Source organism: Podarcis cretensis (genome assembly GCF_951804945.1).
Source record: "Podarcis cretensis genome assembly, chromosome: 13".
NCBI classification, from domain to species: Eukaryota; Metazoa; Chordata; class Lepidosauria; order Squamata; family Lacertidae; genus Podarcis; species Podarcis cretensis.
The window spans coordinates 54,917,791-54,944,653 of record NC_137182.1 but is presented as its reverse complement, the minus strand read 5'-3'; the positions used below and the strand labels follow the sequence as shown (position 1 = coordinate 54,944,653).

At 49.4% G+C, this 26,863-nt stretch overlaps 2 protein-coding genes across 4 annotated transcripts in view; one reads left to right on the top strand and one right to left on the bottom strand.

The window, feature by feature from the left end:
* The window catches only part of ZCWPW1 (zinc finger CW-type and PWWP domain containing 1), a 37,617-nt gene extending 29,597 nt beyond the window's left edge, over positions 1-8,020 (bottom strand). Inside the window, exon 1 of one of the 3 annotated variants that reach the window (XM_079951884.1) lies at positions 7,997-8,020. The gene's annotated coding sequence lies outside the window, so the exon portion shown is untranslated. Of the gene's footprint in view, positions 1-7,666; positions 7,828-7,996 lie in introns of those variants that run through there. The other 2 variants (XM_079951885.1, XM_079951883.1) reach the window with 2 other exon arrangements.
* A 6,744-nt stretch (positions 8,021-14,764) lies between these two features.
* Positions 14,765-26,805, top strand: MEPCE (methylphosphate capping enzyme). The gene is made up of 4 exons (XM_079951864.1): positions 14,765-16,774; positions 21,120-21,338; positions 24,091-24,217; positions 25,621-26,805. Exons 1-4 carry the CDS (start codon positions 15,116-15,118, stop codon positions 25,671-25,673), a joined length of 2,058 nt encoding a protein of 685 aa, XP_079807990.1. The 5' UTR covers positions 14,765-15,115; the 3' UTR covers positions 25,674-26,805.
* The last annotated feature ends 58 nt before the right edge of the window (positions 26,806-26,863 follow it).

The window sequence follows — 26,863 nt, the reverse complement described above, 5'->3', positions numbered from 1 at the left end:
GTTTCTGGCTGTGCTTGGAATTACCATACTTTTCAGTGTATAAGACAGGGGGAAAGGGGGGATAGTATTATACACAGGGGCAATCTCTCCCCCCCCCAATTTCTTAATTTTGAGTCCCCCGAAATAGACTCTTATACACGTAAAAATATGAGGGGTTTTTTTCAACACTCTCTTTCCTTAAAAAAAGACAGGGAAATCTGTGTGGGTGCCCTGTTGGTACTTAATCATTACAGAATCAACTAACTCAACTAAGGGGCTACATCCCAGGGGTGTAGCCAGGATTTTAGTTGGAGGGGCAGGCCTTTTGTTGGGGTGGGCAGAACCTCAGTTAGCTATGTATTTTTACATAGACCATATAACACCAGTCTTGAAAGACCTACATTGACTCCCAGTGCGTTTCCGAGCACAATTCAAAGTGTTGATGCTGACCTTTAAAGCCCTAAACGGCCTCAAAGGTCCAGTATATCTGAAGGAGCGTCTCCACCCCCATCATTCTGCCCGGACACTGAGGTCCAGCTCCGAGGGCCTTCTGGCAGTTCCCTCCCTGCGAGAGGCCAAGTTACAGGGAACCAGGCAGAGGGCCTTCTCGGTGGTGGCGCCCGCCCTGTGGAACGCCCTCCCACCAGATGTCAAAGCGATAAACAACTACGTGACATTCAGAAGACATCTGAAGGCAGCCCTGTTCAGGGAAGTTTTTAATATGTGACATTTTACTGTACTTTTCATCTTTGCTGGAAGCCGCCCAGAGTGGCTGGGGAAACCCAGCCAGATGGGCGGGGTACAAATAATAAATTATTATTATTATTATTATTATTGATTTGGGAGGGCAGCTGCCCTTCCCTGCCCCCCCTTGGCTATGCCCATGACTTGTCCACATCTCCCCTTGTCTCATGTCTAGAAAGCACAGGCCTGAGAGGCATTCTGCCACTTTCCCCAGGAAGGTAAAAGGTAAAGGGACCCCTGACCATTAGGTCCAGTCATGGCTGACTCTGGGGTTGCGGCTTTACTGGCCGAGGGAGCCAGCGTCCAGCTTTCAGGTCATGTGGCCAGCAGGACTAAGCCGCTTCTGGCGAACCAGAGCAGCGCACGGAAACGCCGTTTACCTTCCCGCCAGAGCGGTACCTATTTATCTACTTGCACTCTGATGTGCTTTCGAACTGCTAGGTTGGCAGGAGCAGGGACCGAGCAACAGGAGCTCACCCCGTTGCGGGGATTTGAACCGCCAACCTTCTTATGTGTGTGGTACGGAAGCTGTACTACCCAGGACAGGATGGTGTTGTGCAGAGTTGTTAAGGCAGCAGAGAACATTGTTGGCTGCCCACTCTCCCCCTTAGAGCAGATCTATGCCACAAGGTGCCATAGGAAGGCACTGGACATAGTAAAAGATCCATCGCATCCTGGTCACTGTCTCTTTGAGCTCCTGCCGTTGGGACAGAGATACAGGACGATGAAGACAAGAACGAGCCGTCTCAAGAACAGCTTCTTCTCCAGAGCGATCTCGGCCCTGAATAGGAAACCTGGACTTTGAAAGTCATCTAATCTTCCTTGCTGTATTATACTGTATTGTTTTAATTAGTGTTTTTATAGTTGTTCTGATTTTGTGTGGAATGCCCTACCTGGGTGGATGGAACAGCCAAGTAATTTTCGTTGTCCCCAAGAGGGGGCAATGACAATAAAGATATTATTATTATAATTATTATTATTATATTATTATTATATTATTCTGACCGACAAGTCCTAGGCTCTGTGGTTTAACCCACAGCGCCACCCGCATCCCTTCCCCAGGAAAGCCCACTCTTTATCGCTGAATCGGATCAAATGTCAATTCCATGGAAAGCCCAGTTGGTGTTTGTTCCGATTCATAGAAATCAAAGAACTGTAGAGTTGGCAGGGACCCCTGGGGGTCATCTAGTTCAACCCCCTGCAATGTAGGAATCTCGGCTAAAGCATCGGTGACAGATGGTTATCCAACCTCTGCTTAAAAACCTCCAAGGAAGGAGGGTCCACTACCTCCAGAGGGAAACCATTCCACTGTTGAATGGCTCTTGCGGTCAGAAAGTTCTTCCTGGTGTTGAAATCACAATCTCCCTTTCTGTAACTTGAAGCCAGGCTTCCCCTGGGGGAAGAGGCAGGACAAGCGGAAGTGTGAAGCAGCCCAAAGTAGGAATGCCTCCTGCTAATGCATGGGGAAGAGCAAAGTTGCTCCCCAAATTCAAATGCATACTGGTGTGGACTACTCCAATCTGGAAGGTGTCCAGAGGAGGGCAACCAAAATGGTCCAAGGCCTGGAAACGATGCCTTAGGAGGAACGGCTAAGGGAGCTGGGCATGTTTAGCCTGGAGAAGAGGAGGTTAAGGGGTGATATGATAGCCATGTTCAAGTATATAAAAGGATGTCACATAGAGGAGGGAGAAAGGTTGTTTTCTGCTGCTCCAGAGAAGCGGACACGGAGCAATGGATCCAAACTACAAGAAAGAAGATTCCACCTAAACATTAGGAAGAACTTCCTGACAGTAAGAGCTGTTTGACAGTGGAATTTGCTGCCAAGGAGTGTGGTGGAGTCTCCTTCTTTGGAGGTCTTTAAGCAGAGGCTTGACAACCATATGTCAGGAGTGCTCTGATGGTGTTTCCTGCTTGGCAGGGTGTTGGACTCGATGGCCCTTGGGGTCTCTTCCAACTCTAGGATTCTATGATTCTATGATTCTAATCTAATTCAAATGAGAAGGGGAGTGGATCAAGAGCTAAACAATAATAGAAACTGAGTAATAGAATTGCAGAGATGGAAGGGACCCTGAGGATCACCACTGCATAGGCCTTTGGCGCAATTCAGCAGGGCTCTTAATGCAATTATGTTCTTAAACCATATGCAAATCTAGCTTCTTTTACGAGTTATAGAGAAATATGTAATTGCAAAATCTGGTAACATAGTATTGATCCAGCTAGCCTGCAATTCCATGAAAGCCAGAGAAACAAATACAGTATTAGCCATTTAAATTTTGCGAGGGGAACAAACTGACTCTGTGGTTTCAGAACAAGCAGGAGCTTGTTTTTATAGCTGGTGTGTCTGGGAGTTATGATGTGAAATGTGTTTTCTCTCACACTTTTCTTTTTTAACCACATGTGTCGGTCCCATCTTTCAATAGCATATTTGGATTTGCTTAAAAGGGACTTCTATCCATTCATTGCGATCATAAATGTGGGGTTGTGTTTATTTCCTTCTCTGATTACACAACTCTCAAGAAAGTGGGATGGAGAGTTCAGTATATTTTTTTATAGAGCTAGAATTTCATCACAGCCCTGCCACCCAAACCCTCAAATCTTGACATTGTAAGAAAATAATAATAATTAAACTCTCTTTAGCTACAAACTCAGTGGCGGAAATACAAAATGACCTGAATACATCGTGTCTAAAATCTTGAGCTCTTTAGCCAACTATTTTATAAGGATCTAAAAACGACTGTCTGAAGAAAGCCGCAATCCAACACCAAGTTATCCGATGCCTTTAAATCCATTCAATTAAATGGGTTTAATGAATGGTTGTTAAAGAGAGAGTTCTAATGCACGCTTACTTGAGAGCAAACCTCACTGAACAACAGGGCTTTACTTCCCTATAGGATTGTACGGCAGGTTTTAACAAGGATGTTGAGTGCTTTTGGGAATCCTTTGGGCTGCAACTTGGGCACCCAAAAAAACTCTTAAATATACTAGGTAGGATTCAGGTAAAATTAAGCACATTCAGATATGAAGAGTGTCTCCAGGGGAGAGATGATCTGCCCACAGACGTGCATGGCATGATGGAGATTGTAAATAAGCCCCTTCTAAAAACTCCAAGGAAACTTTGGTAAAGAAAGTAAAATATCTGGGGGTTAATATGACTGCTAAGAATGTGAATTTGTTTAAAGATAACTATGAGAAATGTTGGTCAGAAGTGAAAAAGGATCTTGAAATATGGTCAAGCTTGAAGCTTTCCTTGTTGGGTCAAATTGCTTTTATAAAGATGAATGTATTGCCAAGAATGTTGTTTTTGTTTCAATCATTGCAAATTTTGGACAAGATGGACTGTTTCAAGAAGTGGCAGAGAGACATTTCTAGATTTGTCTGGCAGGGCAAGAAGCCCAGAATAAAATTTAAGATACTAACTGATGCAAAGGATAGAGGTGGATTTGCCCTGCCAGACCTTAAACTCTATTATGAATCAGCAGCATTTTGCTGGCTGAAAGAATGGCTGCTTCTTGAGAACACAGACATTTTGGATCTAGAAGGCTTTAATAATGTTTTTGGGTGGCATGCATATTTGTGGTATGACAAGGTTAAAGCACATAAGGCATTTAAAAATCATATTGTCAGAAGAGCATTGTTTAATGTCTGGACAAGATATAAAGACTTACTTGAAAATAAAACCCCAAGGTGGCTATCACCTATGGAAGCGAAGGCTCTGAAAAAACTCAATATGGAGGCCAACTGGCCAAAATATTGGGAGATTTTGGAACAGGAGGGTGATAAACTGAAATTGCAGTTTTGAGAAACTAAAAGATAAAGTGCGAGATTGGCTTCATTATTATCAAATAAGGGAGGCCTACAATTTGGACAAAAAAAAATGGCTTCCAGGTGGAAAAATCAAAATTGGAAACAGAACTGTTAGAACCCAAAACTAAGATATTATCAAGAATGTATAACTTGCTGTTGAAATGGAATACTCAGGATGAAACGGTGAAATCTGCTATGCTTAAATGGGCACAAGATGTTGGACATAACATTATGTTTGCTGACTGGGAACAGTTGTGGACCACAGATATGAAATTTACGGCATGTAATGCCTTAAGAGAGAATATTATGAAAATGATATACAGGTGGTACATGACAACAGTCAAGCTTGCAAAAATCTATCATTTGCCCGATAATAAATGTTGGAAATGTAAAGAGACTGAAGGTACATTCTTTCACCTTTGGTGGACGTGCCCAAGGATTAAGGCTTTCTGGGAAATGATTTATAATGAAATGAAAAAGGTATTCAAATATACCTTCTTGAAGAAACCAGAGGCCTTTCTCCTGGGCATGGTTGGCCAATTGGTGCCAAAGAAGGATAGAACTTTCTTTATGTATGCGACAACAGCAGCAAGAATACTTATTGCAAAATATTGGAAGACACAAGATCTACCCACTCTGGAAGAGTGGCAGATGAAAGTAATGGACTATATGGAACTGGCGGAAATGACTGGCAGAATCCGAGACCAGGGAGAAGAGTTGGTGGAAGAAGATTGGAAGAAATTTAAAGATTATTTACAGAAACACTGTAAAATTAATGAATGTTAAAATGATGTTGGAATGAAATGAAGCGGTTTTAGTAATAAGGTTAAATAGGAATATGTAAAAATGGATTGAGTTGGTGGAAGAAGATTGGAAGAAATTTAAAGATTATTTACAGAAACACTGTAAAATTAATGAATGTTAAAATGATGTTGGAATGAAATGAAGCGGTTTTAGTAATAAGGTTAAATATGAATATGTAAAAATGGATTGATATTAGATGAAAATATAAAGTTATAATATGTGAAGACAAAGAACTAAGATAAAACAAAGAGGGTAAGGATTTGCTGAATCAACCATTTGAACTGGAATACAAAAAAGGGAGGTGTGAGGAAGTCATGAGAATAAGTAAATGACTTCTAGGATATAGAAAGAGGGATTTATTTTTAACTACTTTTATCTTTTCTGTAATTTTGTATTTTTTGTTTTCATCATTTTTGTAACCTTTTTTGTATTGAAATTTTAATAAATATTATTATTTTTTAAAAAAGGAAACTTGAACTGTTGGAGGATGTGGCAGTGCTGGCCGTATCTACAGGGATCATCTTCTCCCCTAGGAATCTACCCACACCAACTTAGATCCACTTGGATCCCTGCCCCTTGCCTGCCATCTTTGAAGATTAGGCATGTGGTGGTTACCAGGCAAAAGCGGCCCTCAAATATTATCACTACAACTGTTTTACTGCCATTTTATTTTATTTTAAATTATATTTTACTGGTATTTGCTGCTAGATCTCCCTGTTTTAGACAATTGCCGGTTTTTACGGATGCTTAGAACTTGTTACACTTGTGTTTATGGGGTTTTTTTTGGTTTTTTTAATTGTCCATAAGCACTTTTTTCTCTTTTGGCAAGAAGCTGGGATCATGTAACCTGAAGTCAATAAAATATTTTTTCCCCCAGTGGGAGAGGTTGAAGCATGAGCTGAAGGGACGCAAGAAAATAAATGGAAATGGGGAAAGTGCGAATGTCGGCAGGATTGTACTCACAAAGGATAAACCTAAATTCTCTTCTGTTTTAAGACACCATTTTGTTGCCTTTGAGCCAAATTCTGATGTCCCTTTTCACATGTTACACAAAATAACATCAAATTTCACATAGAATCATGTAGCTAGATAGATCCATTGGATCCCTTTTTAAGCTGGCAAGTGAGTTTAAGGCTCAAAACACATAAAGCTTCTGGTAGGCAACATTCATTTTTGAAGTAAACATTAATTTTTTCAACTGAGTATAAATCATTCAGGGCAGAAGCCCCTTTCTGAAAGGCTGTTTTGATATCTGCAGCACTGGTAATTATTACTATTTCTGCTGCCTATCGCCACTATTATTTTCGGCTCACACAAAGCACCCAGGAGCCGCTGAGGAGAATTTCATGAGGTAAAATAAACCTCATTTATTGCTTGTTGTGCTTTATAATGAGGATGTCAAAATCTGGGGGCCATCAGATGTCAAGGAAATAAAAAACTCAGAAGACATCTGAAGGCAGCTCTGTTTAGGGAAGCTTTTAATGTTTAATAGGTTATTGTATTTTAGTGTTTTGTTGGAAGCCGCCAAGAGTGGCTAGGGAAACCCAGCCAGATGGGCAGGGTATAAATAATAAAAAATATTATTATTATTATTATTATTATTATTAATGTCTGATTCTATTTTTAATATTTTGCTGGGAGCCGCCCAGAGTGGCTGAGGAAACCCAGCCACATGGGCAGGGTATAAATAATAAAAAATATTATTATTATTATTATTATTATTATTATTATTGTCTGATTCTATTTTTAATATTTTGCTGGGAGCCGCCCAGAGTGGCTGAGGAAACCCAGCCAGATGGGCAGGGTATAAATAATAATAATAATAATAATAATAATAATAATTATTATTATTATTATTATTATTATTATTATAATTATTAATGTCTGGTTCTATTTTTAATATTTTGCTGGGAGCCGCCCAGAGTGGCTGAGGAAACCCAGCCAGATGAGCGGGGTATAAATAATAAAAATTATTATTATTATCTGATTCTATTTTTAATATTTTGCTGGGAGCCGCCCAGAGTGGCTGAGGAAACCCAGCCAGATGGGCAGGGTATAAATAATAAAAATTATTATTATTATCTGATTCTATTTTTAATATTTTGCTGGGAGCCGCCCAGAGTGGCTGAGGAAACCCAGCCAGATGAGCGGGGTATAAATAATAAAAATTATTATTATTATTATTATTATTATCTGATTCTATTTTTAATATTTTGCTGGGAGCCGCCCAGAGTGGCTGAGGAAACCCAGCCAGATGAGCGGGGTATAAAAAATAAATTATTATTATTATTATTATACATGGATGCTGAGGTGCTGCCTTTTTCCTCACATATACCTATCTGGAAAAGGCGCTCTCCTCCCCTCAGCGAGGTCTTTTATTCTAAAACCCCCGCAAAATGAGTCTTCTTATATGTAATCAGAGAGGCCTTGGGTTGCTGCTTTTCCCCCCCTTGACTCAAACTGTAGCGCTTTTCCTCCCTTTTAATTACCTCAGAAACTGACTGAGGGGAAGCGCTTAAGATTTTTCAGGTTAGAATTTTGCCGCCTTTTCCTTCCCGCCCCTTCCCCCCCCCTCCAACGCCTCCCCGGTGGCTATCGCGCATGCGCCGAAACAAAACAAAAAAACCCTCCGCGGCGCGCGCACGCGCACAGGCGCGCGCCTCACCCTAACCAACCCTCGCTCCAGCGAGCGGGGCGCGAGGAAGCCGGACTGCGCACGCGCCGCAGCGCAATCCGGGTCGCGTCGCTGGGAGAAGTTGGAAATGCGGTAATACGAAGGGAGGACTCGGCTCGCCCTCGACGAACACATCGGTCTTCGCGCATGCTCAGATTCGTCTGGTGGGGGTGGGCGGAAAGAGCCTGGCGACGCCATCCATCGCGCATGCGCACTGGGAGGAGCTACTGAAAATAAACCCACGTTGCTCCAGGCTCTCCCTACTGCAACGAAGGCTTTTTTTTCTTCTCATTTCTGTGCCTTTTATTTATTTATTGCATTGAGCAATAAATAAGGAGCTTAAGGGGGCAATGCAATAAATAAATAAAAGGCACAGAAATTATTATTATTATTATTATTATTATTATTATTTGAACCCAAGCCTCTTCCAGGTCAGAAGGCAACCAGGGTAACCGCTGCAGCACCACTGGCTTACTTGGGAGTAATAATAATAATAATAATAAATTTTATTTATACCCCGCCCTCCCCAGCCAAGGCCGGGCTCAGGGCAGCTAACACCAAGTATAAAAACAATTGATTAAAATACAACTTAAAAACAACATTAAAATGCAGCCTCATTTCAGTAGAAACTCGAATCAAAAACTTCCAAGTCTTCACCAAGGCCAACTATCCAGACTGGTCCCACGGTGGGCCAGAAAAAAGCCAGGGAAGTCCCCAAATAGGAGTTCCATGGAAAAAAGAAAAGAGGGCAAGGGGATCAAGTTGATTCCAAGCCAAAGGCCAGGCGGAACTCAACTCTGTCTTACAGGCCCTGCGGAAAGAAATCAGATCCTGAGTAAAGCTCCTGGCTGAGTGAAGATGCACGGTTGGGTTTTCCCCTTGGGGGAAAGGCTAAGAAGCAGCAGAAGGCGTGGAAGAAGATTGGAAAAAATTTAAAGTATATCTTCAAAAATATTGTAAAATTAAGGATTGTTAGAAAGATGCTGGGAAAAGAAAATTATATGGTTTTGGCAGAAATGATATAAAGGATTAAGTAAAAATGAATGGATGAAATTGATGAAAGAGAGAATGTAAAATAATAATATATTAAGATAAATTATTAAGTTAAAAACAAGGTTGGAAGGATTTGCTGAAATAACAATTTGAACTAGAATACAAAAATGGGAGGTGTGAGGAGGTCAAGGAAATAAGTAAAGGAAGAAAGTTAAGGTTTAATCTGTTTTTTTCTGTTTTTTGATGATTGTATTTTTTTGTTTTTTGTATTTTTTTCTTCTTTATTTTTGTAATTCTTAAATTCTGAATAAACATTATTTTTTTTAAAAAAAAAAAGAAGCAGCAGAAGGCGGCTTGGTTTCCATACACCCTCAAAGAAACCTTCTATACACAGCCCTTCCTGTCGTGCCTTTTAACTCTGGTTTGTATCACAGCATCATGGAAACAAGATGGCTTATATGCTTATTTCGAAAACGGGTGCTCTCCACCTTCAGTGTCCTTGCTCCAAGGTTGGCAAACAGAGCATCAGCAAGGTTTTGTTTTCAATTACGAATTAACCTGCTTTTTTCATTTTAAAGAGAGGCTTTCAATTGAATTGTGGAGTTGGAAGGGACTGTGAGGATCATCAACCTCTGGCAATGCAGGAAACTTTTGCCCAAACTCGGGCTCAAACCCACAATCCTGAGATTAAGAGTCTAATGCTCTCCCAATTGAATTATGACAGGCCTTTTTTAAAGCAGCCTAAAGTCACTGTGAGAGTCAAGTGTAGTCAGACTAGGACCTGGATGAGGACTGGGAGCTCCTTGGATAGAATCATAGAATCATAGAAGAGTTGGAAGAGACTCCAAGGGCCATCGTGTCCAACCCCCTGCCAAGCAGGAAACACCATCAGAGCACTCCTGACATATGGTTGTCAAGCCTCTGCTTAAAGACCTCCAAAGAAGGAGACTCCACCACACTCCTGGGCAGCAAATTCCACTGTCAAACAGCTCTTACTGTCAGGAAGTTCTTCCTAATGTTTAGGTGGAATCTTCTTTCTTGTAGTTTGGATCCATTGCTCCGTGTCCGCTTCTCTGGAGCAGCAGAAAACAACCTTTCTTCCTCCTCTATGTGACATCCTTTTATATATTTGAACATGGCTATCATATCACCCCTTAACCTCCTCTTCTCCAGGCTAAACATGCCCAGCTCCCTTAGCCGTTCCTCATAAGGCATCGTAAAGACAATTAATAAATAAATACAATTGCAGCGGTTTGCAAACTCACAAATAATAACGGTTTAAAATGAATGCCAACCTTTTGTAAACCAAGAAAATCTTTCATAAGAATACATTAAAAAAATGAATGTCGACAACAAATAAAGGTACAGCAGCAATTTTTTAAAAAAACGAGTAAAAATTATTACTATTTTTAAATAGTAATGGCAAAGGTCTCCAAGCAACATACAATACATTTGTTGTTACTGGCATCTGTCTGTCTCGGGAAACAATGGAGGAGTGTGCCTTTGGGAGTGAAGTCAAACCGTTGGAGAGTTACGGCGCCTGCTGTGGCTGTAGAGTCCGATACAGGAGGGACATGATTTGTTGCAGCTGGGGCAAATGTTTGTGCTGCTGCGAATGCGCTATGGCGTTTCTCTGCACTCTTCCCAGTGGTCATTCCTCCTCTGGTCAGTGGCTGACCAAAGGGAGACCAAAGATGCCCCGAAGGGAACCCCACAAACAGGATTCGAGCACAAGAGCCCTTCTGTGGTTCCCAAAAAATGGTATTTGGAAGGATTAATGCCTTCAAGTGTGGAAGAAGAGCACAGCTGTTGTGGCTAGTAGCTATTGATAGCCCCCTTCTCCATGAATTTGTCTAATTTTTTTTTTTAACTATAGATTGGTGGCTGTCACTGTCTCGTGATCAAGGTGTCTCCCCTGCCAGGTAAGTATGGTGGCCGTCACTGTCTCGTGTGGAAGTGAGTGCCACAGTTAACTGTGCTTGCTGCGTAAAGGGGGCATTTACCGTATTTTTTGCTCTGTAAGACTCACTTTTTCCCTCCTAAAAAGTAAGGGGAAATGTGTGTGCATCTTATGGAGCGAATGCAGGCTGCGCAGCTATCCCAGAAGCCAGAACAGCAAGAGGGATTGCTGCTTTCACTGCGCGGCGATCCCTCTTGCTGTTCTGGCTTCTGAGATTCAGAATATTTTTTTTCTTGTTTTCCTCCTCCAAAAACTAGGTGCGTCTTGTGGTCTGGTGCGTCTTACAGAGCGAAAAATACGGTATTTTGTCTGTCCTGAACCTTTCCACATTCAGGGATATCCACGAGTTCTACTCCCTTGTCAGGGATGGAGACCTGGAAGAAAACTAATGAAATTAAATTTCAACGGAGATAAATGCATTTAGGGAGATGCTTCAGTATAGAGTGGGTGACAAGCGATTTAGGGGGGTGTTGTTGTTTTTTGTGTTGTTGTTGTTTAGTTGTTTAGTCGTGTCCGCCTCTTTGTGGCCCCCTGGACCAGAGCACGCCAGGCACTCCTGTCTTCCACTGCCTCCCGCAGTTTGGTCAAACTCATGCTGGTAGCTTCGAGAACACTATCCAACCATCTCGTCCTCTGTCGTTCCCTTCTCCTTGCGCCCTCCATCTTTGTTGTCTTTTAGTATACCACAAACTAAGCTGCTAAAAATACTAATGCAGTTCCAGTCTGTTCATGACACGACTGGCAACATGAAATAGTGGTATCCAGTGCTATTTTTCTAGGAAAAAAGGGTGCTAAAACTCACCATGAACACCTCCCTTTGTTCTCTTATATGGCAATGGCAATGGCACCCACCCGAGAGGTGCCGGAATTGATTTCTTGTAAGCTCTGGCTGAATAAAAGCCCTGGTGGTATCCCTCTACTATTCCGCTTTGAGATCACGCCTGGAGTACAGTGCCCACTGCAGTATAATGTGTTTAATTAAGCAATTTAATTAGCTGTGATCCCTGCATTGGACTAGATGGCGCTTTGGGGTCCCCCTTCCAATGCGGGTGGCGCTGTGGGTTAAACCACAGAGCCTAGGACTTGCCGATCAGAAGGTCGGCGGTTCGAATCCCCGCGACGGGGTGAGCTCCCGTTGCTCAGTCCCTGCTCCTGCCAACCTAGCAGTTCGAAAGCACATCAAAGTGCAAGTAGATAAATAGGTCCCGCTCCGGCGGGAAGGTAAACGGCGTTTCCGTGCGCTGCTCTGGTTCGCCAGAAGCGGCTTAGTTATGCTGGCCACATGACCCAGAAGCTGAACAACAGCTCCCTCGGCCAGTAAAGCGAGATGAGCGCCGCAACCCCAGAGTCGGCCACAACTGGACCTAATGGTCAGGGGTCCCTTTACCTTTTTCCAACTCAATGATTCTGTGAGAATATCAATATACTAGGCATTGACAGAAGGGTGGCAAACTTGGAGAGCGGTGCTGAAGACCAAATACAAAGGCTGCCTAGCCTGCTGAAGAGGTGATCAGATGCGAACGCAATCTTCAGATATATGCCAACAGCACTGAGTTAGCTGTACGGGTGGCGGACTTGAGATGGCCTCCTAGCCTAAATTTGATTCCCCGCCGCTCCAGAGGGTCAGATCCAAAGCAAGGGGCTCAAAGGAGAAGGGGGGGAATTCGTGCTAGGAAGAAGCACAGACTGAGCGAACTGCTCCAACTGCAGAACAGGCTTCCTCAGGAAGAGGTGGTGAAGCACTCTCTCTCTCTTCCCATACAGCAGGCATAGGCAAACTCTGCCCTCCAGATGTTTTGGGACTACAACTCCCATCATCCCTAGCTAACAGGACCAGTGGTCAGGGATGATGGGAGTTGTAGTCCCAAAACATCTGGAGGGCAGAGTTTGCCTATGCCTGCCGTACAGGCTTTCAAGCGGAGGGCTGGGTGGCCTCCGAACATGTGTAGGGTGGACTAGATTGGCCTTGGCTCCCCCCGATGGGAGCTGCAGCCTAGCAACTAGGTCCCATCACCTCCGGGCAAATAGAAGGGGAAGAAATGGTGGCAGCGAGAGATTTTACTTTCTTGGGCTCCATGATCACTGCAGATGGTGACAGCAGCCACGAAATTAAAAGACGTCTGCTTCTTGGGAGAAAAGCAATGACAGACCTAGACAGCATCTTAAAAAGCAGAGACATCACCTTGCCAACAAAGGTCCGTATAGTTAAAGCTCTGGTTTTCCCAGTAGTGATGTATGGAAGTGAGAGCTGGACCATAAAGAAGGCCGATCGCCAAAGAATGGATGCTTTTGAATTCTGGTGCTGGAGGAGACTCTTGAGAGTCCCATGGACTGCAAGAAGATCCAACCTCTCCATTCTGAAGGAAATCAGCCCTGAGTGCTCACTGGAATCCTGAAGCTGAGGCTCCAAGACTTTGGCCAACTCATGAGAAGAGAAGACTCCCTGGAAAAGACCCTGATGCTGGGAAAGATGGAGGGCGCAAGGAGAAGAGGACGACGGAGGACGAGATGGTTGGACAGTGTTCTTGAAGCGACCAGCATGAGTTTGACCAAACTGCGGGAGGCAGTGGAAGACAGGAGGGCCTGGCGTGCTCTGGTCCAGGGGGTCATGAAGAGGCGGACACCACTAAACGAATCAACAACAACTATGTGATATTTGAGGGACTTCCCTTTCACCTCTACAATTCTGTGTAACAGGTGATGTGAAAGGGATCTTTCTCTGCCTGAGGCCCTGGAGTGCTGCTGCTGCTGCTGCTGCCAGTCAGTGCTTGGCAATACCGAGCCAGCGCAATCAACAGAGTCGGAAGGGACCCCCAAAGGCCATCTAGTCCAACCCCCTGGAGTGCAGGAATCGCAGCGAAAGGAGGCGGCTTCCTACTCCGCCAAGATTGCCAAGGGCCGTCGACAACACTCCCGGTCAAGTCACTAAGGCAAAAGGCTCAGGGGCGCGCACAGCGCCGTTCCCACGTTCGCGGCTCTCCCCGGAAGATAAAAGGAGCTCGTGGAGAGGGGCCTACGCCCTGCGCATGCGCGAAAGCCTCAGCCTCCAAGCCCAAACTACAGGTCCCAGGGGGCTTTGCGTGCGGCGGGGACCTGGGGAAGCGAGGCCACGTGACCCTTGACAACTGTCCATATTGGGAGCCTTAAAAAAACCCCAAACAACGTTCTTTGCTTGTGTTTGTGCGGAGTTTCATTATACATAAAGGCGAAAGGCGCTGATTCTCCGCAGCGCCTTTCCCCTCAGACTGAAGAGGAGTCTGTCCACAGCGCTTGGCAAGAGCCAATGTTTCTGAGGGGAAAAGAGCTTGGTTAGGTGGCTAAATCAATGCCTGGAAAAAACACTGACTAGATTTTGGGGGCATATTTTTAGCAGCTGTCAGCTCTCGTCCTGCGCTGAGAACTTTTTTTATTAATAATATCTGTCAGGAATATTATGTGCCTAGGTTGGTCGTTTCTTTTCCCGGCTCTGGAACCTGACGTAACGCTGCCGCAGGCGCTTGACCAGGACCGCCCTGTGCAAGCGAGGACCCTCACCCACACTCGGGAGAAAAATTAGCTTGGAGTGTTGCGCCTTGATTGGCCGCAGGCGCTCCGGCCTTGCTTCCTCATTGGTTCACAGGGAAACGAAAAGGCGGGAGGAAGGCGGGGAGCCGCGGCTCCTCGAGAGCCCTGTGGCCGAGCCGCCGATTGGCCAAGAATCCACGCGGGCGGTGACAGCTCAGAACGCCGATTGGCCCTTTCTGCGAGGAGGGGGCGTGCCCTCTGGCGGACCCGCCCTCCGCGCATATAAACCCGGAGCGCAGGGGGAGCTGGCCATCGCAGGAAAGCAGCGGGCGCGGAGCGCTCTCCCTCTGGCTAGCTGCGGAGCTGCGCATGCGCTGGGGACTTTGGGGCGGAGCGGACACGGAGAGAGAGAGAGAGAGAGAGATGAGTCTGTTGGTGCGCGCCGGGAGCTGAAATTCCAGGGGGGACTGCGCACGCGCGCCGGGCCTGCGCACGAGCGGCGAGCTCGAGGGCGCAGGCGTAGGAGGGGCTCGCGCGGGGCGAGAGGAGGAGCCTCGGCAGCCTCGAGCTCAGTGTGCGGCGGGAGGCGGACGAGGAAGGAGCTCCCGGCCCGTTAACCCTTTCCCCGCCGCCGCCGCCGCCTCCGCCGACCCATGCAAGGCATGATCGAGATGGCGGCGGACAAGGAGACCTTCTTAGTGCCGGCCCCGCCGCCGCCCCTCCTCAAACCCCCGCCCAGAGGAGGAGGGGGCGGGGCCGGAGGGGGGGACGTCCCCCTGGTGCAGCTGCGTCAGGGGGCCGCCCCGGCGGAGCTGCACCAGGAGGACGCCCAGGCCCAGCCAGCAGCAGCAGCAGCAGGAGGAGGAGCTGCTCATAGGGGCCCCTCCTCCGCCAGGTTGAACCAGGGGCCCCAGGACCCTCACCCCCCCGCCCAGCGCAGACCCCCAGCCAAAGGAGGGGGTCCCTCCGCAGCAGCAGCCTCCGAGGAAGGGGAAGACAGCGTCTCTGAGCTGCAGCGGCCCCGCAACGGCTTCCAGCCCCCTCCCCACCACCAGCCCCGGGCCCCCGGCGGGGGCAAGAGGCGCAGCAGCTGCAACACCGGCGGCGGCGGCGGAGGCTTCAAGCACCCGGCCTTCAAGCGCCGCCGGCGCGTCAACTCTGAGTGCGACCCGGTGCTGCCCTCCGAGTTCCTGCTGGGGGGCAACATCTTCGACCCCCTCAACCTCAACAGCCTCCTGGACGAAGACGTCAACCAGGCCGTCAACGCCGAGACCCCAAAGTCCTCGCCGCTGCCCGCCAAGGGACGGGACCCCGTGGAGATCCTCATCCCCAAGGACATCACCGACCCACTGAGCCTCAACAACGCCCAGGAGGACCCGCCGGTGTTGGCGTCGCCCGTCAAGCCCGGGCGGAAGAGGCACCGGCACCGGGGGGCGCAGAGGGGGGCGGCCGGGCTGGAAGGAAGCGGCGGCAGCGGCAAACCCCCGCTGCCCGCCTCGTGCAAAGCGTGCCAGAAGACGTGTAACGGGGCCACGCCGCAGCCCTATGAACTCAACACCGCCATCAACTGCCGGGACGAGGTGGTGTCGCCCCTGCTGCCGGCCACAGGGGAGGCTCAGCCTGGGCAGCAGGCCTCTGGGGGCGCCACACCGTCGGGCACTTCTGTGGCCTCCTGGACGCCCGGGGGCAGCAGCAGCCGCCACCACCGCAAGCGGCGCAGGACTAGTAGCAAGTCAGAGGGAGGAGGAGGCCGGCATCCGGGGGCCTCCACGTCCGGCGAGCAGCCCTGCCGAAACAGCCCGGACCGGGGGCACAGCGTGCCGAGGGGCCGCCACCCTCCGGCTGCTCCTGGCCAGTCGGTCCGGCGCCAGCCGCCGCGCCACAAGTTCCAGTACGGCAACTACTGCAAGTACTACGGCTACCGCAACCCCAACTGCGAAGACCCGCGCCTGCGGGTGATGAAACCCGAGTGGTTCCAGGGCAAGGAGGTTCTGGACGTGGGCTGCAACGTGGGGCACCTCACCTTGAGCGTGGCCAAGAAGTGGGGGCCCGCCAGAATAGTGGGGGTGGACATTGACGGCGCCCTCATCCACTCGGCCCGCCAGAACATCCGGCACTACCTTTCGGAGGAGTTGCAGGAGCAGCAGCAGCGGGACCACGATGGTGGTGGCACCAGCAGCGAAGGGACCAGGCGTGCCAAGAAAACCTTCCCGGCCTCCCTCATGGCCAGCCGAGGGCCCATCGCTGCACCAAGGGTACCCCAGGACGGGGTGGATGCCACGGTCTTCCCCAACAACGTGTTTTTCGTCAAGGTAAGGCGAGAGAGGAAACCTCCAAAAAATTATGATTTCTCAGCTTGTAGAAGCTCTAGGGAAGATGCCTGAAAACCCGGCTTTTTCAGCTCTGCCTTTTAAAGGTGCAACTTTAAAATACGCCAGTTTAAAGTTGATTTGGCACCAGTTGCCTTGTCACAGTTCCTTTTCCCAACATTCCTTAGAACTGCCATTTCCCAGCATTCCTCAGTGCAAGGGGTGATAGGCTCAGAATCCTAGAATTGTGGGCTTTGAAGATTTCCCCAGGGGTCATCTAGCCCAACCCCCTGCAAGACAGCGGGGGGGGGGGCAGATTCGGGGGGGGGGAGGGTCCACATGGCAGTTACTTTCCTACGTGTGCAGGCATGCCGTGAAGGAATAAGGATGGGGAGGAGGCGGCGGCAACATCCCGTCATGTTCTACCAAGGCCACCTCTTGGAAGGGAGGAGCCAATGAGGCTTTTTCTTCTCACTGGGCGACCTCAGCAGAGTGACACGATTGGCCCAATTGGGGTGGAAGGGTGGGAGGATTACGAGGCAACTTCCTGTCCAGGAGGAGGGGGCAAAATTGGACCACGGTCTCCAGGCATCTGGCTTAGCTGTTTGGGAACAGCAGAAAGGCTTTTGTTGGGGAAAGCCAAAAGGCCCCACGTAAAGAACTGGGCCTTTGGGAGGATTTGGGGTAAGGCAGGTGAGACCCAATACCCATGTGCTTCTTCCTTTCAAGGAGTGATTGTGGGGGGTGTAGAATGTCCCCCCCCTCGGTTAATTGGGTCATTAAGAACAATCACTATTTGAGCCTGCAATAAATCCAGTTGCCAGATCAGCTTCCATAGCACAGATCATCTTCTGAATCCTGGTTGCTCAAGGCCGCAGGAGGGGAGAGAGAGAGCTCTTGCGCTTGAATTCCGCTTTCGGGCTTCCTGTAATCATCTAATCGGCCCCTGTGAAAACAAGGTGGATGGGCCACTGGCCTGATCCAACAGGCTGTTCTTCCGTTCATGCCCAGCGCAGTTTGGCGATTTAGTTCCCTTTCCCCTCTCTGTTGCTGATGGTGGCTTGCGATTTCCAACAGCTGACATTCAGACGCATTGCTGCCTCTGACTGTGGACAATTGTGACAAGTAGCCGTCGATAACAACAACAACAACAACAACAACAACAAATTTTATTTATATCCCGCCCTCCCCAGCCGAAGCTGGGCTCAGAGCGGCTAACAACACTAAAATGATGCACATTCTAAAACCATTTCATTATAAAATTAATTCAAATCAGATTAATGGCAACCAATTGGGCTAGGGTTCTGTGAGGATTGCCAGAGGAGGGGGTCATACTGTGCCTTGGCCAAAGGCCTGGTGGAACAGCTCTGTCTTGCAGGCCCTGCAGAAAGATGTCAAGTCCCGCAGGTCCCTAGTCTCTTGTGACAGAGCATTCCACCAGATCGGAGCCACAGCCGAAAAAGCCCTGGCTCTGGTTGAGGCCAGCCTAACCTCTCTGTGGCCTGGGACCTTCAAGATGTTTTTGTTTGAAGACCGTAAGTTCCTCTGTGGGACATACCAGGAGAGGCGGTCCCGTAGGTACGAGGGTCCTAGGCGTATAGGGCCTAGCCCTCTCCTCCACGAATTTGCCTAGTTCTCTTCTAATGGGACGCAGGTGGCGCTGTGGGTTAAAGCCTCAGCGCCTAGGACTTGCCGATCGAAAGGTCGGCGGTTCGAATCCCTGCGGCGGGGTGCGCTCCCGCTGCTCGGTCCCAGCGCCTGCCAACCTAGCAGTTCGAAAGCACCTCCGGGTGCAAGTAGATAAATAGGGACCGCTTACCAGCGGGAAGGTAAACGGCGTTTCCGTGTGCGGCTCTGGCTCGCCAGAGCAGCGATGTCACGCTGGCCACGTGACCCGGAAGTGTCTCCGGACAGCGCTGGCCCCTGGCCTCTTGAGTGAGATGGGCGCACAACCCCAGAGTCTGTCAAGACTGGCCCGTACGGGCAGGGGTACCTTTACCTTTACCTTCTAATGCCATCCAGGCTGGTGGCCATGTGGGAGGGAGTTCCGCATTTCAACTCAGTTCCTTGACTGGACCTGTTCATTTTATGTTTCTCCAGGGATGGAGATGGTAGGGAAAAGGATGTCCTGGCAATTGCTTGGGGTTTTTTTTTGGGGGGGGGTGCCTCCTTGTTACTCTTAAGTTTGTCCCACTGAGCGGGCAATGGGACTTCCTGGGGAGGAGGGGAGCCCACGGTCGCCCCTTGGCACCTCCACTTGAAGGATCTTGGGCAGCTACAGCAGAGACACCCTTTACCCGGAGCCAGGCGGCGCTGGGTGGAACAGGCCACAAATCATGTGCGTCTTAACGGCTTCTCCTTCTGTGTAAAGCGTTGGCATGACAGGGTCCCCTGGTGCCCGACGGCAGCCGTGTGGGAGAAAATGTACAGAGAGGAGGATCCTTGGTTGTGTTGGCAGCGGAGTCGCAGTCAAGGTGAGGCCAGGATGGCCTTCCTGCAGAAATTGGGAGGGGAAAGACGCTCTTTGCAGAAGGAAGAAAGGGAGAGCTCTGCTGAAATCTCGCCCAGGCACCTTGCTCATAGAGCCAGCTTGATGAAGAAACCCTCCCCTGTGCTGTTGTGACTGCAGCCTGCCCTCAGCCTTTGAGATCAGGTGTCGTCCCCGCCTGCATCTGGCCTAACAACAAGCCCAATTCCCCCTGAGCAAGGAGCACATAGGTGGGCGAGTGGATCCCTTGGCTGTCTCCTTCTGCAGCCAAGCTGCTGATTAGCTCTGCCCACTGGAAAGCCATGCAGAGGTTGCTTGGGGCTGGCTGGCTTCCCACCCACCCGACAGGTCCAGCGAGGGTGACGTGTGGAAGAGACACTTTCAACCCTGGAAAGCTGTGTGTGTGTGTGTGTGTGAGTGAAGTGGTCTGAGTTTGGGGCCCTTGCAACTCTGGACAAAACACTTCATGCTGCGCCTTTGCCAACAGGTGCTGCCTCTGATTACAGTGGTACCTCGGGTTACGGACGCTTCAGGTTACAGACTCCACTAACCGAGAAATAGTACCTTGGGTTAAGAACTTTGCTTCAGAATAAGAACAGAAATTGCGCGGCGGCGGGAGGCCCCATTAGCTAAAGTGGTACCTCGGGTTAAGAACAGTTTCAGGTTAAGAACAGGCCTCCAGAACAAATTAAGTTCATAACCCAAGGTACCACTGTGTTATTATTAATAATAATCACAATAACAACAACAACAATAATAATAATTTATTTATACCCCGCCCATCTGGCTGAGTTTCCCCAGCCACTCTGAGCGGCTCCCAATCGAGTGTTAATACAGCATTAAATATTAAAAACGTCCCTAAACAGGGCTGCCTTCAGATGTCTTTTAAAGATAGGATAGCTGCTTATTTCCTTCATGTCTGAAGGGAGAGCGTTCCATAGGGCGGGCGCCACCACCGAGAAGGCCCTCTGCCTGGTTCCCTGTAACCTCGCTTCTCGCAGGGAGGGAGCCGCCAGAAGGCCCTCGGAGCTGGTCCTCAGTGTCCGGGCAGAATGATGGGGGGTGGAGACGCTCCTTCAGGTCTACTGGACCGAGTTGTTATTATTACTACTATTGTTTATTAAATTTGTATACTGCCAAAGATCAGAGAGCGGTTCACAACATAAAAAGACAAAATGAGAGCACAGAGCACGAAATAAAATAAAAACAAGCCAATAAACACCCCCCAAACGTTTGTGATTAAAACCTAGCTGTATTCCTGGCCCTCTTCCCTGTCGCAGCAGGAGCAGAAGAGTGGACTTGCCTAGACAATATACACCCCTCTCTCTCTGGGTGAGGTTGCCCCCCATCTCTGCCAGGGCTATCCAGCCATGGTGTTGGAAGTGGCTTAATTGGCAGACTCTGGTAGGCCACAGTGAGAATAGGATGCTGGACTACAGGGGCCTGAACCAGCACGTTCTCCTAGTGTTCTTACGGGACTATTGTTTTAGGTTTGCTTGCTTGTTTTGCAGGGGGGCGGGCACAGAATAGCACTTTCTCCTGCTACCCATGTTCTTGAGTCTGGATTTTTGCTCGGCTAAGGGGAAGCTGTGGCCTTACTGCACATCTCCTGTTTGGAGAGCCTGCCTTAGACTTTCAACATGTGCAGTGGAGACTGTGCAAGGAGACCGGCTCTCTTATTTTTCTTTATTCATTTTGGTGAGGGGTGGGGCGGGTGGCATTTGGACTGCACTGGGGAGAGGGCAACAACGTGGGCCGCCCTTTGGGTAGCAGAATGTACATCTAGTGGGTTAGTCTTCAGCTGGCCTTCTCTAATGGATCTCCCTCCCGACTTTTTCTCTTCCACGCTCCCCCTTGCAGGGCAACTACGTGCTGGAGCAGGACGAGCTGCTGGAGGCCCAGAAGCCCGAGTACGACGTGATTCTGTGCCTCAGCCTCACCAAGTGGGTGCACCTCAACTGGGGCGACGAGGGCCTCAAGCGCCTCTTCAAGCGGTTCTACCGCCACCTGCACCCGGGCGGAATCCTGATCCTCGAACCCCAGGCCTGGTCCTCCTACGGCAAGAGGAAGAACCTGACGGTGAGCCCAGAGGTTTGCAGCTGGGCTGGGGGGGGTGGAGAGCTTGGCTTCCTCTGCCTCCTTATCTCTTGGACAGCCATGTTGTTGTTGAGTCGTTTAGTCGTGTCCGCCTCTTCGTGGCCCCCTGGACCCGAGCACGCCAGGCACTCCTGTCTTCCACTGCCTCCCGCACTTTGGTCAAACTCATGCTGGTCCCTTCCAGAACACTGTCCAACCATCTCGTCCTCTATCGTCCCCTTCTCCTTCTGCCCTCCATCTTTCCCAACATCAGGGTCTTCTCCAGGGAGTCTACTCTTCTCATGAGGTGGCCAAAGTATTGGAGCCTCAGCTTCAAGATCTGTCCTTCCAGTGAGCACTCAGGGCTGATTTCCTTCAGAATGGAGAGGTTTGATCTTCTTGCAGTCCATGGGACTCTCAAGAGTCTCCTCCAGCACCAGAAGCATCCATTCTTCGGCGATCGGCCTTCTTTATGGTCCAGCTCTCACTTCCATACATCACTACTGGGAAGACCAGAGCTTTAACTATACAGCCATACCTCGTGTAAAATGTGCTTCAGGTTGAGTGCTTTCGGGTTGTGCTCCGCGGTGACCCAGAAGTGTGGAGCGCGTTACTTCTGGGTTTTGCCGCATGCACAGGCGGTCAAAATGACGTCATGCGCGAAAGCTGCGAATCACCAGACGCGCAGTCACGGGTTGCATTCGCTTCTGGGTGCAAACGGGGCTCTGGAACGGATCCCGTTCATATCCAGAGGTACCACTGTATGTGGCAGAAACCGCCCAGACCTGTGGGATATAAATAACAAAAATTAATTATTATTGTAGGCAGGTGGCTTAGTGTGGCCGATTCCTAGTGGCAAAGAGATATAGGCCTCTTTGCCATGTGGCCCAGGGAAATCGCAGCAGCATTGGGTGCAGGTGGCGCAGTGGGTCTGTGCGTCCGGGTGTTAACCAGAAGGTTGGTGGTTCGATCCCACCCAGGGGTGGCTGCGGGCAGGATTCTGCAGTGCAAAGGGGCTGGCCTAGGTGACCCTCCGGATCCCTTCCAATTCTACGATTTTAGGACTCTTGAGTCCTGAAATTGCAAGCGACTTCCGAGGGCCATCCACACCTACAGGAATGCAGGAATCACAGCTAAAGCATCCTTGGCAGACAGCCCCCCCTGCCCCAATCCCTGCTTAAAAGCCTACGAAGGAGAGCGCACCATCTTCCGAGGGCATCATTATCATTTTTAATTTGTATACCTCCTTTCTATCTTACAATACTCAAGGCGGTTTACAAGCTGAAGAGACAAAAAATGTACATCTTATAACAATCTAATGCAATACAAAAATGTGATAATAAAACATATCTTTAAAATAGGCAACCTCCATCAAAAAAGTAACATTCAGCAATCATTTGAATAGTATAAAATAATATCAACATATAAAAATTAAACAGAAACACACTCAACAGTTACAATAATATCTAAACTATAATCGATAAAACAACGGCAAGCCACAGTACATAAAACAATAAAATACACATTGAGAAGGGCCAGAGCACTCTGTGCATGCCCGGGGCTCCCCACTGTTAACGGAGAAATCTGAGGGCTCCCTTGGACAAAAAACAAGGACCCCAGCCAGGAATACTAGAGCAAAACAGCAGCCAGTAGGCTTGGTCTTGATTGAAGACTGTTGTGACAGGACTCCCACCTGCCACCAGGTGGAACAAGATGGAAGCCCCGAACAAGAGAGAACCCAAACTTTTATTAGCTGCTAATCCCCATAGGGATGCCGGTGGCGCTGTGGGTAAAAGCCTCAGCGCCTAGGGCTTGCCGACCAGTCGGCGGTTCGAATCCCCACGGCGGGGTGCGCTCCTGTCGTTCGGTCCCAGCGCCTGCCAACCTAGCAGTTCGAAAGCACCCCCGGGTGCAAGTAGATAAATAGGGACCGCTTACTGGCGGGAAGGTAAACGGCGTTTCCGTGTGCTGCGCTGGCTCACCAGATGCAGCTTCGTCACGCTGGCCACGTGACCCGGAAGTGTCTCTGGACCGCTGGCCCCCGGCCTCTTGAGTGAGATGGGCGCACAACCCTAGAGTCTGGAAAGACTGGCCCGTACGGGCAGGGGTACCTTTACCTTTACCTTAATCCCCATGTTACACCCCCCAAACTACATCACATCACGGTTACATCATGAAAGGGGAGGTCTGGTGGCCGTAATCTGAGCATCCTGGACCCTGCCCCATGGTTCCCCTTGCCCTCCACCAAACACCCATCAAGTGTAACAAAAGAAATCTTTCGATTTCCCTGTTTCCCTGTCAAGTTAATCCCACCCTTTTGTCTCCATCTGGGTTTGGTATTTCTGGAATGGCTACCTGTCTGGCATTCAGGTATCAGGATGCCAGGGATTATCACTCAGGCAGAGGGGCTGCTGAGGAGCTGAGCTCACAGGTCTAGATGAATTTCTGAAGTTTTCCCAGTGAGCCAGTGCAGAGATACATTGATCAGTGAATTCTTACATTTGGTATCGTGCAGCAGAGGCCCTTTGAATAGATAGGAAGAAACTGTGATGAAGTGTTTTGTAGGGACAAGTCACAAAAGTCACAAAAGTGATTGTGCTGGTTTTGGTAGTGGGCTGCATGTGCATGATATCTGCTGGAGGGGCAACCCCCCCCCCAACCTATACATAATTCCTGCAACACCACCTACTGCATCATACAGTCGTACGCTGCGGCCGCTGCCAGCATTGATTTCTTCTCCGCCCTCCTTTCCCAGGAAACAATATGCAGGCATTACTATCGGATCAAGCTGAAACCAGACCAGTTCCCCTCTTACCTGACTTCGCCAGAAGTGGGCTTCTGCAGCTACGAATTGGTGGCCACACCCAGGAACACATCGAAAGGTATCAAGCCTCTGAACTGAACCTCTGGGTGGGGGCGGGAAATCGGGGGCCTCACCTCACGTGTTTATAAGGCGAGGGTCTAGAGGGGTGAGGTTTGCAACCTTCAGTTGTGCTGCCCCGAGAACCTCTTAAATCCTGGCCCGGGCTCGGCTCTGAGCTGAATTGCAACAGGCCCTGAGAGTTTAAAAAGAGAGAGAGGTGGAGGGTGGATCTGGATTGTGAGACTGGACAGAATGGAAGCAGACAACCTGCATTTTGGGGGCGGGGAGGGTAACCACTTGAATACAGTGGTACCTCGGGTTACGTACGCTTCAGGTTACACACGCTTCAGGTTACAGACTCCGCTAACCCAGAAATAGTGCTTCAGGTTAAGAACCTAGCTTCAGGACAAGAACAGAAATCGTGCTCCAGCGGTGCGGCAGCAGCAGGAGGCCCCATTAGCTAAAGTGGTGCTTCAGGTTAAGAACAGTTTCAGGTTAAGTACGGACCTCCGGAACGAATTAAGTACTTAACCCAAGGTACCACTGTACAGAGACCACAGCATATGATTTGATTGAGGGGAAATGATGTTTGGGAACAGCTTTTGCTGAAAAAAGGGCACTTTGGGAAAGGGGGGGGGGAGCTGTGGCCTATCCATGCCCATCCGAATTGTGCCATTTTGAGTACACAAAGCTGTCAATTGGACCTTGTGTTCCACCTTCTCCATTTTGGCCCCTTGGTTCCATCAATCCTCCGCAGTGCCCCCCGACCCAGCCACGATGGGCAGGGTATAAATAATAAAATTATTGCAGTGGTACCTCGGGTTACAGACGCTTCAGGTTACAGATTCCGCTAATCCAGAAATAGTACCTCAGGTTAAGAACTTTGCTTCAGGATGAGAACCGAAATTGCGCAGCAGCAGCGGGGGGCCCCATTAGCTAAAGTGGTGCTTCAGGTTAAGAACATTTTCAGGTTAAGAATGGACTTCCGGAATGAATTAAGTACTTAACCCGAGGTACCACAGTAATACCCTGCAAAGAAACCCAACCCATTATGCATAGTGGCGGTTTGCACATCCCGCCAAGGAAGCAAATGGCGCAGCTGAGTTCAAAATGGTAGCAATTAATTGCACGTCTGTTCAGAGCCCAATTAAAACTTAATGGGTTCGATTGGACAAAATGGATGGAGGAGCTTCATCCAGTGATAGCAGCTTTCCAAAGTCTTGATAAGTCACTGGCATCTCCGGAGCCCATGGGGTTAATTCCACCGCCCTCCATGCGGGGCAGTCCCACCCCCTTTGGGAAGCACTGCTCTAGAGGCCCCTCTTCCAGCCCAGCTTCCTGAGGTTTTTCAAGGGGTGGGGGGGTGGGGGCTTCTCAACACACTCTCTGCCTCCTCCTTAACTCTTCCCCTCTTCCCCGCAGGATTCCAGCGACCCATCTATCTCTTCCACAAGGCTGGCCCTGGCGCCCACTGAGAGCGTCTCTGCCACCGACGCCGCCTCGCCCCTCCTTTTCGAATCAGCCACTTGCTGGGGCCAGGGGGGGGGGGCTAACGCGACCCCCCCTCACGGATGAATGTTGGACACTTTGCTGGCAGGAGGGGAGAGCCTTTCCTCCCAGCCAGGAAGGAGCAAGCCAGACTTCAGAGACAGCCAGAGAGACTGCAGTGGGGCAGCGGAGATTCGCCCTGGAGCAGGACCTTGACTACTGTTATGGGGTGGGGTGGGGGGGTTGAGAGGTTATGGGGTGCACTCCAGGGGGGTGGCGTTTGCACCGAGGTGTCGTTTTCTTAGTCCCCGGAGCGGGGGGGGGGGAGAGCGTGGGCTGAGGCTCCCACCCAATATGTTGGGTGCTCAGCTCCCCGTCGCTCAAGCCACCAGTTTAGCAACATCTGGGGGGGGGCAGAGGCAGGGTGGGCAGCTGGGAGACCGGATGCCTGGGAGTTTTAGCACAGCAGAAGAACTTATTTCTCTGTCCCTTTTGCCATTGCCTGTTCAAGAGGCGTCCACGTCCCAGCGGGCGCCTTCTGGGTGTTGCTGTGCTACAACTCCCACCAGCACCGCGGCCAGGGAGAGAGAAGAAATCAAAAGCTGGCAGAAAAAGCGGGAGCACCGATCGTCCCTTGATAGCTTCAGGTTGGGTTGGAAGAACAGGGAAACCCAGCCTTTCGTTGCTGCTTCCACCCGCCTCCTGCAAAGGGTGGCTTAACATCGGTATTGGGGAGCGGGGGGGGCTCCCCTGCCTGGGCCAGCAGCAGATGTTCAAGGCCTCCCCTCTCCCTACTCCAGAGCCCCTGGGGCGACGAGGATTTTGCCCCCACACAGCCGGCAGGAAGACGCATGCCTGGATTGCGGCCGTACCCTGCCCATCTTCGTCAAGTCTGATGCCTTGCTCAGCAGAGTGTTGCCTTCAGCCCTTGCGTGTGACGGGGAGACGACTTTTAACAACAACACCATCTTGTTTCCCACGAAGAAAACACCACCTTTCTGGGGAACCTTTCTGCCTTTTGGGGGGGTGTATCTGAAGGGGACCCCTTCTCTGGAGTTCTTTCTTTAAAAAAAAAAAGTTAATTCTATATATAAATAAAAGCCTACAGATTATTACCAATCTATGTGTTTTGCGTGCAAACTCCACATTCGGCGGAAGAGGGTCTGAGTGGTTTTTT